The 17689-nt window shown below is 51.1% G+C and overlaps 2 protein-coding genes across 2 annotated transcripts; one reads left to right on the plus strand and one right to left on the minus strand.

The window, feature by feature from the left end:
- Positions 1-13754: 13754 nt before the first annotated feature.
- Positions 13755-16177, plus strand: EI90DRAFT_3147826 (acyl-CoA dehydrogenase; the record flags this gene model as incomplete). The annotated part of the gene is made up of 12 exons (XM_039065556.1): positions 13755-13799; positions 13877-13988; positions 14157-14311; positions 14398-14445; positions 14518-14895; positions 14958-15070; positions 15140-15194; positions 15254-15564; positions 15639-15714; positions 15803-15917; positions 15968-16045; positions 16107-16177. 12 exons carry the CDS (start codon positions 13755-13757, stop codon positions 16175-16177), a joined length of 1557 nt encoding a protein of 518 aa, XP_038907998.1.
- A 218-nt stretch (positions 16178-16395) lies between these two features.
- Positions 16396-17644, minus strand: EI90DRAFT_716515 (uncharacterized protein). Its single transcript, XM_039067994.1, has 6 exons — positions 17437-17644; positions 17265-17379; positions 17085-17215; positions 17013-17033; positions 16845-16960; positions 16396-16794 (listed from the first exon to the last, which is right to left on the minus strand). Exons 2-6 carry the CDS (start codon positions 17293-17295, stop codon positions 16551-16553), a joined length of 543 nt encoding a protein of 180 aa, XP_038907999.1. The 5' UTR covers positions 17296-17379; positions 17437-17644; the 3' UTR covers positions 16396-16550.
- Between the last annotated feature and the right edge of the window lie 45 nt (positions 17645-17689).

Raw genomic sequence — 17689 nt, forward strand, 5'->3', positions numbered from 1 at the left:
CAAGTGGCAAAGATGCCATCCAGGTGAGTGTTAGTTTGAGGTTTTTACAGACCTAGTAGCGCCCCTGGACCAAAACCTGACCTCCCAACCTGTACCTGCGCATCACTACAACCCTCCCCCTCTTCTCTGTCTCAAAGTCAAGGTGATCGACCCATTACAACATTTGAAGGAACTGAAGGACCGAATGCTATGGAAAGAATGCAAAACTTGGTGGCAGATCTGTATCTCACACAGCAAATGCGAGTCCAGGACTGTTACGGATACGGAGTCTCCAACGACCATATCCATCGCATGGTCAAAGACTTCCCCTCTCTATCGCTCCTCCCCTCTTTCTCCCTTCCATCCTCTATCCTGATACCCTATCCTCCTTACCCGTTCTACCCCTTTCCCCCCCCCTCGTGCAAAGCTTTCCCCATTGGGGTTTTGGTGCTGGCCGAGGTTGTTTGTGTTTTGCGGGATTTCCTGCGACCTTACCATTTGTAGATAGTCATGCATCTTGTACGGAAACCGCCGAAGGCGGTTCCTGCTAACTAACAACTGCTCTACAACTGTCTCGTGTACCGTCTTCTGTAACAACCCTCCCTGTGACTCAACTGAACCCGTGTGACTGTACAACTCTCAATATGTCTTATAAGTCTGGTTATATCGAGTCCTCTAACAGCCCTCGCCGCGAGAACTCGAGGTCAAGAGTCGAAGACTCTCAACATGTGTATCGTCCTATTGAATCTGTACCCTATGGGTCTTCATTACTCCGCTCTCCCCCCAGTACTCAACATACGACGTCACCTCACGATCATGGAGATCGTGAATACCTTGAGGCCCACCTTCCCGTGATGTCGGCACGTTCGCTACACGAACGCCAAGTCGCCATCCATCCACCATCTGTTCCCTCCTTCGCCAGTCATCATGTTTCCCCGCCAACAGTACGTTCCCTTTGGGAACACCAAGTCACTGAAGGCCCTGCTAGTCAATCCTCATTGCATGCTTATGACATCAACCCGCTACCGGTATGTTTGCACTGCGAACGCCAAGTACCCGATGGCAACTATATGAAGTTCTCACCCATCTCACAAGTCGCAACCTCACACACGGTACGCTCCATTGAGGAGTGCCAAGTACCCATGGCTGACCCGTCTGTCCTGGTATCTCCGACTACCTACCATCAATCTCTTAATAGCTCACTACATCACCAATCACGATCAATGGGAATTCGATCGTCCACCCCCAGGCAAGACTGGGATCACTCATCGATTACATATCCTGTTATGGTACAGACCAGATATGACCTCACTCATCCCACTATGAGAACGGATCGAGGAATGGGGAATTTTCCCCATCCCCGTAACAATGACAAGGAATGGACAGTTCCTCTGTTACTGTTGACATGGGAAGTGCAAAGAGCGACATATCAGGATGCTATGGAAACTGTTAGTAGGAAAAGGAGACCAGCTAGGAATGGCACATGGGTGTCAGGGATCGGCCCCTGACCCCGCTGTCAGGGCACCCAACCACACCCCAGAACCACCTTCCCAGACTTCCCCCACTTCCCTGACCTCCCCATCCCTACATATCTCTCACAACTTCAGCCCACATGTGAGCCTGCAGGAAAAATCACGTGGGTCAAGGCAAGCAACTCGCCTTAACCCATGTGACACCTTTTCCGAGTCGCGGGAACATGCTCGGCTTCTACCCGGAGTCATGTTATGAACTGTACAGTACACTTCCCTTTTATAGTAGCCAAGTGGGGAATAGGGAAACTTACCCTTCTTCTCAACTCAATCCCCGCTTAGTCCCTTCAGTGAGTTTGAGGAGCTGAGGACAGGGTCTAGCGCCCAACCACCTGGAACACCGCACACACCTAGGCCTGAGGTCGGGCTGTCCCTGATCGAGGACCGAGCCCTGACAGCAGAAGAAGGGTTCAACCTACTTCTATCCCCCCTGATGTCACTGGAAGATCAGATAGCGGAGCTGACCCGCCAGCTCCAAGATCTCCAGGCCCAACTGGCCACCCAGACCAGACCCACAGCCCCAGCCCCGGCCCCTACACCCACTCTGGCTCATAAGCCACCCAAAGTAGCCACCCCTACCCCCTTCTCTGGGTCACAAGATGACCTAGACCACTTCAAGGCAGAGTGCAGACTCTACATGAGCATGCGCCATGCCGAGTTTCCGGACGAACACAGCCAAGTCCTGTTTGTCCTGTCATACATGAAAGGAGGGACTGCCGGACCGTGGGCCACCCAATGCATCAACACCCTCCTTGCCCCAGGAGCCCCAGCCATTTCCTTTGATGACTTTGCAGAGGAACTCGATTCTATGTTTGCAGACCCAAACCGACAAGCCACAGCCCGTAAGCTTGCCTCACTCCGACAAGGGAATGAGTCGGTAGACAAACTGATCCAGCAGTTTGAGCTGCACAGCCCAGTGTCACGAATGGGAGATGTTGCTCTGGTGGACCGATTTGAGCACACCCTTCACCCACACCTTCGCAAAAACATCTATCGCCTCCGGCCCATGCCCACAACATGGGCAGAATGGAAGCGTGAAGCCTCCCTCCTTGACAATCAGTGGTGACAATTCCAAGCCACCCAAGCTCAAGCCTGCCCCCTGGCTGTCAAGCCATCCCCATTCCACTCCCGACCTCCTCCCAGGCCCATTCCCCCTCCCACTGCATCCACACCCTCAGCCCCAGCCCCGAAAGTCGGCCCCCAACCCATGGACCTGGACCACATCCGCCCCCCAGGACCAAGCAGAGGCGCATTGGACCCTGCTATAACTGCAATCAGCTAGGGCACATAGCCCGAGACTGCCTGAGGCCGAGACCCTATCAGGCCCGGGCCACATTACAAGGGGAGGCCCCTAGGGAGATGACCCACCTGGCCCCGGAAGACCTCCAGGCGATCGCAGACCTGCTAAAGGACCGCCCCCTCACCCAGGAGCTGGACCGTTGTCAGGGACAGCTCTGAAAGCGGCGAGGTCCCTGCACGCAGGACTTGGTGGGACGAATAGCGGCTGTGCATAGTGGCGATCCCGTCGTGGGGTGAGCGTCCCCGACCACTTAGTCTGAAGTGGGAAGTTGAGAAGAAGGCTGCTTCTTCTGTTCCCACCCCAGGCACTATTATATACATGCAGCTAGGGTCACATGGAGGAAGCCACGTCATCTCCACACACAGCCGCACCTCCCTGGGTGTCTCCACGGAAGATCCCGGAGGTGGCCGCTCAGTAGGCAGGGGTGTGCATGGCACGTGCGGCGATCAGGGGGGGTGGGGTTAGGTATGTAGTGGTACATAGAGAAAGGGAAATCGACCGTAGAATAGAAATAGAAATTGTTAGAACTGTCGGATTCGGACGACTCTGGAATGGAATCGGAGACTTAGCATGGAAGGACCTTGGCCTCAGCGACTCAGGCGGAGCGCTGTGCCATTGCTGGTTGTCCTGGGGGTCCCTAATTTCGGATCTAGCAGAGGGAAAGTCTCTTGGGGGGAATTCAGGTCGATTTCGGACTGAGGTTACAAGTTACTAGGTACATTGTATATAAGGAGGGGTCCGGAATCAAAAGGAACAAGGGTAGGACAAAAGGAGACAAAGGGAGATGGAAAGAGGAACAACACCGAGGGTCAAGTGTTTGACTCAATGGTGTTTCCCAAAGGAGGAATGAAGGGCCAAGGCCCAAGAAGGAAGGAAGGAGGATGGGAGTCGGGAATGGCTAGCTGACTGAATAGAAGGAAGCAGCAGCCCAAATAGGAATGAGGGAGAATAGCAGAATTGAAATGGACAATGCAATAGTTGCAAGGTCTGGAGTAAGTCCGGAAAGTCCGAACTCGGAGGTTAAACTCCGGAATATTGGCAAACGTAATTAAATGGAATGAGCTAACCAATACAATGGGTATAAGCGGAGGTGGGGTCAAAGTCCGAGGTCGGAGCTAAGACCGGAGGTTCCGGAGACAGAGACGCCAACGGGATTCCGGAGCGGAGGTCCGGAGTCGGGAGCATAGGTGTTGCATACTTGTCTGGAAGGTGTCGAGGTTGGGGTCGGACCCGGAATGTTCCGGAGTCGGACCAAAGGTGGTGTTGGAGCCGGAGGTGGGATAACCTCTTGGGAGTCGGCAAGGAGAAGGTGATGGAAGGGAAGTAGGGCTCCAGAGTTCGTTTCGGGGTTCCGGGAGCCCGGAGTGGAGGTCGGGATTGTATGGATATGACAGAAATAGAGATAGAGAGAAAGGGGAAAGTGGGGGAGGAGAGACGGGGAGTGATAGCAGGGTAGTGCAGTACAGCGCGGGGTGCGGCGTGGGGTCAGGCGGGCATGCCCTGACAACCATGCAGAGGAGGAAGCGGGGGAGGAGAGACCTGCTGAGGATTTTCAGGAGGACGACCGGTGAGGGATGTGCCCCAGTCGTCCCCCAGCGTCACTGTACCTGCATGTAGATACCATGGCAATTCCAGGACTACAGTGCAACCTAAGTTACACCAAGTGATCGCTAAGAAAAAAAGAGCCACACCCACAAAACCCTGCAGAGAGAACCCACAATGTGCCTTGGCTGAGGTTGCTGTTCCCCCACCCATGATCTACGTACTATCCAAATGCCCTCCCCAGTCCCTCAACCTTCTGGTGAAGCTGACTGCAACCACCTCTCTCGCCTCAGTGACCACCTCCGCCCTCCTAGCCTCAGGGGCCACAGGGATGTTTGTCAGTCGTGAATTCGTCCGGAAGCATGGCCTGGAGACTACCCCCCTACCCCAACCAATCCCGGTCCACAATGTGGATGGCACCCCAAATGAGAATGGATCCATCACAGAGGAGGTGGACGCACTCCTTATGTTTGGTCAACACATGGAGCGAGCTCGCTTTGCAGTGACCAACTTGGGGCACCAGTCAGTCATTATTGGTCACTTGTGGTTGACACACCACAACCTGGAAGTGGACTGGGCCCAACAAAAGGTCATCATGTCCTGCTGCCCACCTGCCTGCCAAAGGCTCAGGGTGGCGCCAATAGCTCCGAAGGAGCCTGACCTCACAGTAGAACCTGGGGATGGACTGTACGCAGCCGTGATTCCCCCAGGATGGGGACACAACCTGAGGGCGACCACCACCCCATCGCAGCGGATGGCCCAAAGAGTGCAGGACCCCACCCCAGGGGAAAAGCCTCTCGAGGAGATGGTGCCCGAGTGCTACCAAGACTTCAGGGACCTCTTCTCAAAAGAGGCCTTTGACCAGCTACCACTCCGGAAACCTTGGGACCATGCCATTGACCTCATCCCCGAGGCTAAGCTGCCATGAGGAAAGACCTTCCCACTGTCCCCTGCAGAACAAGGAGAGCTCGATGACTTCCTCAGGGAGAACTTGGCAAATGGGTGGATCCGCCCATCCAAATCCCCCATGGGGGCCCCTGTGTTCTTCGTGAAGAAGGACGGCTCCTTAAGGCTGGTCCAGGACTATCGAAAGCTGAATGAGATCACTGTCAAGAACTCCTACCCCCTCCCCCTAGTTTCCGACATCCTCACCTGCCTCCGGGATGCCAAGTGGTTCTCAGCCCTTGACCTGTGGTGGGGGTTCAACAATGTCCGCATCAAGGAGGGAGACAAGTGGAAGGCGGCCTTTGCAACCAACCGAGGGTTGTTTGAGCCAATGGTGATGTTCTTCAGACTGTGCAACTCCCCAGCCACCTTCCAGACCATGATGAATGACATCCTCAGGGATTTCATAGACCAAGGGGTTGTCATCTGCTACATGGATGACATCCTGGTGTTCACACCCACCCTGGAGGAGCACCAGAAGGTCGTCTGGGAGGTCCTATCCACACTGAGGGGCCGGAAGCTGTTCCTCAAACCGGAGAAATGCAAGTTTGAGCAGCGGAAGATCAACTACCTGGGCCTTGTCATCTCGGAGAACCATGTTGCCATGGACCCAGTGAAGGTTCAGGGAGTGACTGACTGGCCAGCACCCACGAAGGTCAAAGAGGTCCAGTCTTTCCTGGGGTTCGTCAACTTCTACCGCCGCTTCATCCAGGACTTCTCTGAGAAGGCCCGGCCCCTTCACACACTCACCCGGAAGTCGAAGCAGTGGACCTGGGGGAGAAAGGAACAGGAAGCATTTGGCGGGCTGAAGGAGGCTGTCACCTCAGCACCGGTCCTCACCTTCCCATCGGACTCAGGTCAGTTCCAACTGGAGTGTGATGCCTCCAACTTCACAACAGGGGCGGTACTCTCCCAGCTCCAGACAGATGGGGAATTCCACCCAGTGGCGTTCATGTCAAAGGGCTTCTCAGATGCAGAGAGGAACTACGAAATCTATGACAAGGAGATGCTTGCCATAGTCCAAGCCCTGGAAGAGTGGCACCATTTCCTTGAAGGCACCCCTGAGAGGTTCAACATATACACCGACCACAGAAACCTCTCCTACTTCTGCTCAGCCCAGAGGCTAAACCGGCGTCAGGCACAGTGGTCCCTCTACCTCTCCCGCTTCCACTTCCTGCTAGTCCATAAACCAGGGAAACTCATGGGGAAGCCCGATGCCCTCTCACGTCGGCCGGACCACCCAAAAGGGAAGGATGACAACACAGACATGACCCTCCTACACCCGGGCTGGTTTGAAGTCAGAGCTATGGAGGGGGTCACAGTGGAGGGAGAAGAGGCAGACATCCTGGACAGGATATGCAGGGGGAAGGAGCATGATGAGGGAGTGGTAAAGGCAATGAGAGAGCTGGAAAGGGGGACCCTACACTCGGATGAATGGGAGAAGGAAGGGGAACTGATCCTCCACCGGGGCCGGGTGTACGTCCCAAAAGACCCACAGCTCTGCCATGACCTGGTACAACTCCACCATGACTCAGTGGCAACAGGCCACCCTGGGCAGTGGAAGACTGTGGAGCTTGTCTCCCGAAACTACTGGTGGCCCCAGATGGCACAGTATGTTGCACAGTACATCTCAGGGTGCGACACCTGCAAAGACATTCCCATCTCGGAAAGTTGGGAAGCTCATCCCGAACAAGGTCCCCACCTGCAGGTGGCAGGTGATTTCAGTAGACACCATTGGGGAACTCCCAGACTCCAAGGGGTACAATGCAATCCTGGTAGTGGTAGACTGACTTTCAAAGTGCATTCACACAATCCCCACAGTCACTATGGTAGACTCAGCAGGCGTGGCCCGGCTCTTCCTCAAACACGTCTGGAGGCATCATGGCCTCCCAGAGGAAGTGCTCAGCGACTGAGGCAGCGCATTTGTCTCCTGCTTCTCCAGGGAGCTAGCAGACCTCTTAGGGATCAAGCTCGCCCCTTCAACAGCCTACCACCCACAGACTGATGGCCAGACGGAGCATGTCAACCAGGAAATAGAAACCTACCTCCAGGTGTTCATCAACCACAGGCAAGATGACTGGGCTGACTGGCTGCCACTTGCCGAGTTCACCTATAACAACCGCATCCACTCTTCCACCCACCGCACCCCCTTTGAGCTTGACTCCGGGCAACACCCACGCATGGGGACCGAACTGACCTGCATGTCTGAAGTCGAAGGGGCTAATGACTTTGCCTCTCAGATGATGAAGATGCAAGAGGAGGCAAAGGCAGCACTAGAGCATGCAGCAGAAGAGATGGCATGGTACTATGACAGGAACCGGAAGGCAGCACCAGTCTACCAAGTTGGGGACAAAGTCTGGCTCAACACTCAAAACTACATGACAGACCGACCAACCAAGAAGCTTGACCACAGATGGATCGGCCCCTTCCAGATCGTCAAGGTGGTATCCCCAGCAGCAGTAAAGCTACAGCTTACAGCCCATCAAAGAGGAATTCACCCGGTAGTCTCAGTCTCAAACACCCACCCCTACGCCCCAGACAGAATCTCCAAACACCATGCAGACCTGCTCCCTGGCCCGGACATCGTGAATGGAGAAGAGGAGTATGAAGTGGAGAAAATCCTGGATTCCAGGTACCGGTATGGACGGCTCTGGTACTTTGTCAAATTCTCTGGCTGGCCAAACTCAGAAAATGAATGGCTCCCTAGAGAGAACCTGGAGAACTCCCCAGACCTCCTGAAAGAATTCCACCAGGCCCACCCGGAAGCCCCCAGACCAAGGAGGATAAAGGAAACCCCCCAACCATGGACCACAGCCACTTCGAGGCGAAGTGGCATAGAGGGGGGGTGATGTCAGGGATCAGCCCCTGACCCTGCTGTCAGGGCACCCAACCACACCCCAGAACCACCTTCCCAGACTTCCCCCACTTCCCTGACCTCCCCATCCCTACATATCTCTCACAACTTCAGCCCGCATGTGTCAGGGACTGCGTGTCAGTTCACAATGATGAGGGTGTTCCTGAGAATCCTAGTTGTTGTTAACGCTGAAGTGCCACCTTCAGCAGAGATAGGGCTTATATACATGGATACCGCTATCCACTAGAGTGCAGCTACAAACGAGGTAAGAAACAGCCGATAGAATGACGACATGAAAAGATAGCTATTCATTCGGATAATCGTAAGCGAGATGTGGGAAAGGGGTGACATGTGGACAGAAGATAGAAGTGGGATGCTAAGCAAGAGCTAAGCAAGATTACCTGCATTCTTTGGATCACTCCGGATCATCTTACGGCAACTCCCTTCCGGCATAGGGAGTCAGGGTAGCCAGTTAGGCCGTTGTCAGGGATGCGTCCGGGGTCGAGAGGGCCTGGGGGTAATGTCCGGCACTGAGGCCGTCGCAGGGTGTGGAGTGGGCGTGCGTACTGGCGGGCCCGATCCGGGACAGTGGTCCCTGGCCACTCAGACTGAAGTGGAGAATGTGTTATTATTATTAAAGGGGAAAACTATACTACTTACCTGAAGTGGAGAATGTGAGAAGAAGGTTACTTCTTTGGTTCCCACTTAGGTACATTTATGTACATGCGGCTTGAGTCACATGACGGGTGCCATGTCATCCTCGGAGGCAGCCGCAGGCATCCGGGTGTCCCCGTGGGGGATCCCGAGAGCGTCCGCTGCATGCGCATGTGCTGGGCACAGCGGGAAGCCGTCCGGGGTGTGTGGGCCGGACGGGTCAATAGTACATCGATACAAAGGAAGGTGGTCCGTGTAGATAGACAGGAATAAACAGGAAGGGGAAGATGAGAAGAATGAAATAAAGAAAGGGGAAAGAAGAGGGAAAAGAAAGGGGAGGAGAGGGAGGAAGGAGGGGGGAGGGGGATAGACAGCGGGGAGCGGGTGTGGTGTGGCCGGGTGGGTCTGGGTGGACCTGGGTCAGGCGGGTGTGCCCTGACAGCCGTGCCCTGACAGCATGTGAGCCCGCGGGAAAAATCACGTGGGTCAAGGTGAGCAACTTGCCTTAACCCATGTGACACCTTTCCCGAGTCGTGGGAACATGCTCAGCTTCTACCTGGAGTCACGTTATGAACTGTACAGTACACTTCCCTTTTATAGTAGCCAAGCAGGGAATAGGGAAACTTACCCTTCTTCTCAACTCAATCCCCGCTTAGGCAAGTTGTAGTTACCCTCTGTAATACATGACAACTCAATCCCCACTTAGTCCCTTCAGGAGCTGAGGACAGGGTCTAGCGCCCAACCACCTGGAACACCGCACACACCTAGGCCTGAGGTCGGGCTGTCCCTGATCGAGGACCGAGCCCTGACAATGGGGGAAGAACCATGGCTGGAGCAGTGCCAGTGACATTGCATCATGCAGTGCAAATGCAATGGAACAAGCTGGCTTTGCATAGGCACTGCAAAAAGACAGGGAATATGATTCTGAGCAGAGGATATTAAAATAGGAGCTATTATGCATAAACTCAGTCTCCATATGGAGAACTAATATTATTGTTTTTTTTTACCTATTACACATCAACTATAACATGAAAGTACAATGAGTTATATGCAAACATAGCAAGAAGGAAATGGTATCACCTCAGTCTCAATATGGAGAACTGAGGGAGGGGGAAAAATTATGGCGTTCAGCATAACTTATACGACTGGCACCAATATCACTTAAAGCGATTGCAAGTGACAACTGGTGATGTAAGACAAAAGAAATTGAGAGCACATGGTATCACAACTTTGAAACAAAAAGGATATAATCATTGTTAGCCATGATGATATTAAACTCTCCTCGCTGCAGCTGGGCATGTTGATATTCCAACAGAGGACAGGATAGGAGAGTGGGAACTTAGGTTGAAGGAGCAGTGGGCATTAGCATGCCACATTGACACCAGAATGGGGCATGAGAAGTGGTTAGTATCCAGGCCGATTGGAAGGAGGGGCAGTACAGGAGATGAGATACCTGCCAAGCTGCATACTAGTAAATTTGGTGGAGGAGAGATGGAAAACTTGGGAGCAAATACAATACTGCTCTTTCCAGTGGTGCAGATGATAGACTTGTTCATGGGTGAAGGTGGCCTGATGGAAAATAACAGTGGACTTCCCATATGCATTTACAGACTACAGTGCTCAAGGACAAATGATGGAATACTTGTGGCAGACATCGGAACACCATCAAGGGGAGCGTTGACACCATCTAGCACATACATAACACCACTATCACATGTAAGAGGATTGGGAAGGAGGACAAAAGGAGAGTGGGAGCAGACAATGGTGGGGGTGTAGTGCAGAATGGAGAAAGTAGACATGTGGAAAGGATCTGGCGAAGATGTAATGAGAATTGAGTAATAAGGGGAAAGAAGATGACATAATTTCAGCATCGAAATTTCACTAATATTGCCATGGTGAGGAGACTCTTTGGCAGCAACTGTTCTGAGAAAGGAAACACACATAGATCACAAGCACTGCTAGACTCAACATCACCAATTGTGAGTTGGCCTCAGCGTCATCCTGGTTCAGTACAACAGAGGAGGGTGGAGACCATGTGGTGAAGTTAACCTACAAGTTCTCATTTTTATGTTCAGGTGGCACCAACAGTTATTGTGACAAAGTTTGTGTCACAACTGTGACAAAAGCGGTGATGCACAGGGGGAACAGAAATGTATCTGTGATGGCTTTTTGTCACAATTGTTGTGACACAAGCAGTGATTGCATACTCTGTTTCTCCAGGGGGGAACAGAAATGCAGTGACAACTTGTGTCACAAAAATTGTGACCCAACCAGTGATGCATACTCTGAAGGGATCTGTGTGCTTTTGTCAGCTTGAGGAAAGCCTATTGCAATAGAAAGAGTGTCGGCACCTCCAAGAGGAACAGAAGTGCATCTGTCACAAAGTTTTGTCACAAGATTGTGACACAAACGATGATGCATACTCTGTTCCTCCAAGGGGAACAGAAATGCAGTGACAACTTGTGTCACAATTTTTGTGACACAAGCAGTGATGCACACTCTGTTCCTCCAGGGGGAACAGAAATGCAGTGACAACTTGTGTCACAATTTTTGTGACACAAGCAGTGATGCACACTCTGTTCCTCCAGGGGGAACAGAAAATGCAGTGACAACTTGTGTCACAATTTTTGTGACTCAACCGGTGATGCATACTCTGTTCCTCTAGGGGGAACAGAATGCCTCTGTGACAATATTTTGTTACAATATTGTGACACAAGCGGTGGTGCACACTCTGTTCCTCTAGGGGGAACAGAAGTGCATCTGTGACGACTTTTTGTCACAATTTTTGTGACACAAGCGGTGATGCATACTCTGTTCCTCCAAGGGGAACAGAAATGTGGTGACAACTTGTGTCACAATGTTTGTGACCCAACTGGTTGATGCATACTCTGTTCCTCTAGGGGGAACAGAATGCCTCTGTGACAACGTTTTGTTACAATATTGTGACACAAGCAGTGATGCATACTCTGTTCCTCCAGGGGGAACAGAATTGCATCTGTGACAACATTTTTGTTACAATATTGTGACACAAAGCGGTGATGCACACTCTGTTCCTCTAGGGGGAACAGAAATGTGTGTCAAAGTTCTGTCACAATGATTTTGTGACACAAATGGTGATGCATACTCTGTTCCTCCAGGGGGAACAGAAAATGTAGTGACAACTTGTGTCACTATTTTTGTGACCCAAGTGGTGATGCATACTCTGTCCCTTTAAACAGCAAGCAACAGAAAAAACCGCACACCTAATTTGGATGAATACTATTCAATATAATTCTGAATGTATTGGAAACAGCACTGATTGACAATGTAGGAAAATAATGAGTGCTAATCACCTCATCCCAATGGCACACTCTTAAGTTTCCACTATGCTTTCATCAGCTTGAGGAAAGCCTATTGTAATGGAAGGAGTGTTGGCACCTCCAGGAGGAACAGAAATACAGTGACAACTTGAGTCACAATTTTTGTGACACAACAAGCAGTGATGCACACTCTGTTCCTCCAGGGGGAACAAAAATGCAGTGACAACTTGTGTCACAATTTTTGTGACTCAACCGGTGATGCATACTCTGTTCCTCTAGGGGGAACAGAATGCCTCTGTGACAATATTTTGTTTCAATATTGTGACACAAGTGGTGATGCACACTCTGTTCCTCTAGGGGGAACAGAATGCCTCTGTGACAACATTTTGTTACAATATTGTGACACAAGTGGTGATGCACACTCTGTTCCTCCAGGGGGTACAAAAATGTGCAAGCCAAAGTAAAACTTGCTAGGGTGCCCTACTGCTTGATGCCCTAGTGCTAGGGCAAGCTGAACCTGGTCCCTAGGAATTTTTTGACCCTAGGGCAGGATGACCCAGGTTAGGGCTAGGGATCCTGCCCTAGGGATTTTTCAAACCCTGGAACCCTAGGCCCCCTCTTAACCAAGCCAAGAAATGGAGGCTAATCATGAATTGGCCATTAGGCCAAGACACCACTAATGCTCCCCCAGGACTTAATTTGTAAATATGCTTCTAGAAACATTACAAATATGGAAAATCTGGAATCAGATTTGCGGAACTAATTTTATGATTTTCGAGAAATTTTTCAGCGCACGTGCCTGTGCATGTGACTTTTATCCGTTCTAAGGGGGGTTGTTAGGTTTACTGACCCCCAACATGTGGGAAAGTAGAAGTTCCCACGAATCGTGTATGCGAAAGAGACCTTGCAAGCAAGGTAACAGTGTCTGTCACTTGACCATTTGACCAGGTGATCTGATAAACCCTGCCCCATGCTGCAGGCACCCCTGAAGCGGAATCATGGTGCCAACTCTTCATTGTCTATCAACTGCTATCATGGGAAGCTACAATGATGAATGGGGTGTTGACACAGTGGTCCGAGCGGAGCGCGGCCGGACTGGGATATATGGGAATGATTAGCGAGGGGAATAATGTGGGCGGGGCGATATGCGGATCATGAATGGTGACGGGCAAGGGGTCCGCGCATAAACATGCCATTAGCCTCCGGGTATTCCTATCTTGGTGGCGCGCTGATCTCCGATGACTCTCCCAAACGGAGCTAGTCCATTCGGAACAAACTTGATACGTACAACACAGCACAGCCCTTGATGGCAAGATCAGCTCTCATCGCCTTCAGAGAATTGGGCCAGCAATTGGATTCATATCCACGATTTACTGCAGTACAAGTGCCTCATCCACAACCAGGACGGCTGGAAGGATCATTCTCTGGTCGCACCACAGCGCTACAGTTAAAGACATCTAGGCTGTTCATATCTCTGCCACGCTCATATAATATAGGCATGGTCTCTGATTTTTCTCTACTGTCACGCGAATCTAATCATCCTATAAATGCACAGCACACTCCCTTGTATGTCTTTTCTCGGTCTCTCGCTCCCTTGCGGGCTCTTCACCCATTTCCCCCTTTGAAGCGTCAATAAACGAGAGCGCTTCGTCATGGCAAACCAGCTCAGAGAGTTCACACTAGAGGAAGTTTCGAAGGTGAAAGCAAACCACCTGCGCCAGCCATCAAACACTTACTGATGATATTGTGCTGTCGCCTTGTGTCTTGCCCTTAGCATAATGCGGAGAAAGACTTGTGGATCGTGATCAATTCCAAGGTCTATGACCTCAGCAAGTTCGCAAACATGCATCCTGGCGGGAGTGGCGTCTTGTATGATTCACAAGTCGGTGAGATTGCCGTTCCCCACACGTTAAATTGCAACCGCTCCAACACCGTTCTGATCGTTTCCCATGTCTCGGACCTCGCTTGCACTCCTGGCGTTTATTCCATCCCATTACCACTGGCATTGTCTGTACAACTAATCGAATCAAATAAAAACCGGGGATATCATCCAGCCGGAAAAGACGTAACGGACCTCTTCTTCTCTCTTCACCGACAAGAAGTCCTCGCCAAATCCGCCTACCAACGACTCATCATTGGCACTGTCAAAGGCCAGCAGCAGCGTATTATTCCTCGTCAGCCGGGTGATATTAAACGTATCCCGTATTCGGTGAGTTTCGATCTTTCCGTCCTTGGCACTTTCGCACCGATCCACTTTCCCGCGCTCTTTCCTAACTGACAATCATTTCTTGTCAGGAAGCCAACTGGCTTGCCGCAGGTTTCTTCTCACCCTATTTCAAAGAGGCACGGTTTTCATCTTGCACGTGCACCACCATATCTGACGTGCCTTTCGTCGAATTCTCCTTTACCTGACAGTCCCACCGTAAATTCCTTCATGTCGCCCGCAAGTTCGCCGAAGAGGTAGTCTTCCCAGATGGTGAGGTCAATGACCCACTAGGTCGTATGCCCTCCCCTTCAGTCATCCAAGCCATGGCAAAGAACAACATAATCGCAATGAGAATTGGCCCGGGCCCTCATTTGAAAGGACGTCAACTGTTCGGAGGGCTCATTACACCGGAAGAATTTGATTATTTCCATGAGATGATTTTACATCAGGAGATGTCGAATGCAGCGACGAGGGGTTATAATGATGGGTTGTTGGGTGGAGGCGTTATTGGACTACCTGCCTTGGTTTATTACGGAAGTGAGAGTTTGAAGGCCAAATATTTGGCTGATATTTTGGATGGGAAGAAGGTGAGTCTGTGCTTTGCCGTTTGTTGTCATTGCGACCCGTTGTCGTCCAATTCTGCCTGCAGCATATTTGCCTCGCTATCTCAGAGGCGTTTGCCGGTAGTGATGTCGCCGGTTTGCGCACGACTGCCAAGAGGACCCCTGATGGAAAGTATTTTATCGTCACGGGCACCAAAAAGTATGTTTTGCGCTACTTTCGCTTTGCAAACACACAGGTTAACTGACGTAAAACAATGATGCGCCGCAGGTGGATCACGAACGGACACTTCGCAGATTGGTTCGTTACCCCTTGCAGGACCGAGGCAAGCCATTCCTGTTTATACTCGACACGCCAGGGCTTAATGTTAATATACTCCAACAGAAAGGCCTCACTGTACTCCTAATACCGCGAACTGAGGAAGTAACAACCAAACTCATCAAAACAGCCTACTCCTCCGCAGCGGGGACGGCTCACGTTTTCTTCGATGGCGTTAAAGTCCCTGTCGAAAACGTTCTCGGGCTAGAGAACGGTGGTCTTGTCGTCATTCTGGCCAATTTCAACCATGAACGCTGGATGATGACCGCTATAACCGTTAAGATTATGAGGATTGTTGTGGAGGAGACGTTCCAGTGGGCCCACCAGCGAATTGTGTTCGGAAAGCCGTTATCAGAGCAAGCAGTAGTGCGAAATAAGTACGTACCGGTTGAGCCGTGTTCCTTGTTCCGTTCAAGGCTCAGGAAATCCCTTTGCTTACGATGCGATTCAGATTAGCGGGGATGATTGCACGTGTGGAGACCTCTCAAGCGTGGCTAGAGAACATCACTTATCAGATGAACCATATGGTCAGTCTTGGCTTTCACCCACCGAATCGCTGGCCTAACCTTAACACTTTCAAACCCACCGTCGGGCTGTGTGCCGTTCGCCAAACAGCCATGGAAGGATCAAGCCAAGTATCTCGCGGGTCCAATCGGTCTCATGAAGATGCAGACCACTCGTTCGGCACAACAAATCGCTACCGATGCAGTGCAAATCTTTGGTGGCCGAGGTACGTACTTGGTTGCGTGTCTGCGCATTCCGATGTATGATTCGTCCTAGGCATTACCAAGACCGGGCTTGGGCGCATCATTGAGGGTTTCCACCGTACTGTTCCCTTCGATGCTATTCTTGGAGGAGGTGAGTCCAGTTTCTTGTATTTCCGCCCTCTCTCACTGAGCCGATCACCATCTCCAATCAGCTGAGGATGTCCTTGGAGATCTAGGAGTTCGGCAAGCCATGAAATATTTCCCAAAAAATACTCGGCTGTAGACTATCCGTACATATCAAACTGATCCAAAAGCAACAGTTTTGAAAAACTGCCGTGAGGCCAAGAGGATGATGGATGTAATGAAGGACTTGCAGGCAATACTTCGTTTTAGAGCCGATCTTACTTTGCGCTGCTGTCTTTGTAATTAACGACTGAGATAGAATATATGCGCTGCACACAAAATCAATATTGCGGAATTGGTGACGTTGCAATTCATTCCAACCAGATGTTGTACAATAAGTGGCAGGTCATAAAGTTGGGGACTCTAAAAAACGACACGGAGAATGGATGGATGGAGCCATGATGAATGGGGCCAGCGCAACAGCGCAGCCCGAAGAATGCTATAGCTACAGCAATTTCCTTCCCTGAATGTCTTTAGTGTCCATCCAGAACTCCAAGGCTCTCAAAAGTAGCGCTAATTGCCTTCCTACTACTCAAACTTTTTAATGTAGTCATTGCCTTGCACAACGAGAGACGGTCATGATCTCGGATAATTTCTTGCAGTTTTTCCGTTATGGCAGTATTAACATGATTGAGTTCGTCATAGGCGCTCTTGACGTCTCGTTCGGCCGCATCATATTGGGAGTTCAGTTCCAGAAGACAATTGTAGTGATCGATGCTACAAAGCAGTCATTCGTGCTGTTCAAGACAAGAATGTGAGTTACGGACGATACGGTCAGACAGTGCCGTAAGTCCTCTTGAATCTCCTCAAGTATCTCACTCCTAGCTATAAGCACACTTTGCCTGATACCTTGGAACTGGCGCCGCTTGGCTTCCACGACGCGCTGTGATTTGAAGTGAGCGATATACATAGTGTCAAGAAAAGGCACGGCATACATCGCAAATTTGGTTCAAGATCTGTCACGAAAATCAGTCGGTGTCGAGAGGAAGGAAAAGGACTAAATGCACAGAGGTTACACTCAACGCCCAATTTTCGTCATTGTCGGCCAAAGTGCCCGAAAACCCTTTGGTAGACTTGGAAGCTTTTGGCATGGATCGAAGAACGCTCTCATCGCTATGCTTGTTTGACAAATTCGGATCTACAGCCAGATAAGAGTGGCATTACATTCGGATTGGGTCATGATGTACTCAGCGGTTTCAGACTCGAGGTAACAGCCATAGTAGCCTTTATGGGTGAGTGGAGAGTAGTACTGTTAGCAAAGGACACGGAATATTGTGAACGGGGCGCCGCTCGTGCTTTGAGCTGTGTAGGATGACTGTGAGTGTTATAGCATTTAGGAGCCCCTGGATAGGTGCGGACCGCAGATTTGATGGGAATGGGTGTTACCCCGCTCTCGGAGAGAGACCAGCCACCAGGTTGGTGCTCTAGATCAGGTGGCCCAACTTCATACGACCAGTCAACCGCACGAACTGCAGTTTCCCTTGTGATCCCTTGGACAGCGCTCACTCGACGACTTGTTTCAAGCTTAAGTTTGTTAGTGGGGCGAAAAATGACAGATTAGAAAACGAACCATCCGTTTTGGAGATGTGCAAACTGGAAGAAACAGCGAGGA

Source organism: Cantharellus anzutake (assembly GCF_015039405.1).
Source record: "Cantharellus anzutake strain C23 chromosome Unknown EI90scaffold_190, whole genome shotgun sequence".
In the NCBI taxonomy this organism is placed as follows: domain Eukaryota; kingdom Fungi; phylum Basidiomycota; class Agaricomycetes; order Cantharellales; family Hydnaceae; genus Cantharellus; species Cantharellus anzutake.

Excerpts from the sequence above, each read along its gene's own strand:
- EI90DRAFT_716515 (XM_039067994.1), bottom strand. The coding sequence starts at position 17,295 with ATGGCTGTTACCTCGAGTCTGAAACCGCTGA. Across the intron at positions 17,216-17,264 it reads CTCGAGTCTGAAACCGCTGA|ATCCGAATTTGTCAAACAAG; the intron begins GTACATCATGAC and ends ATCTGGCTGTAG. Across the intron at positions 16,795-16,844 it reads CGGCACTGTCTGACCGTATC|CATCGATCACTACAATTGTC; the intron begins GTCCGTAACTCA and ends ACTGCTTTGTAG.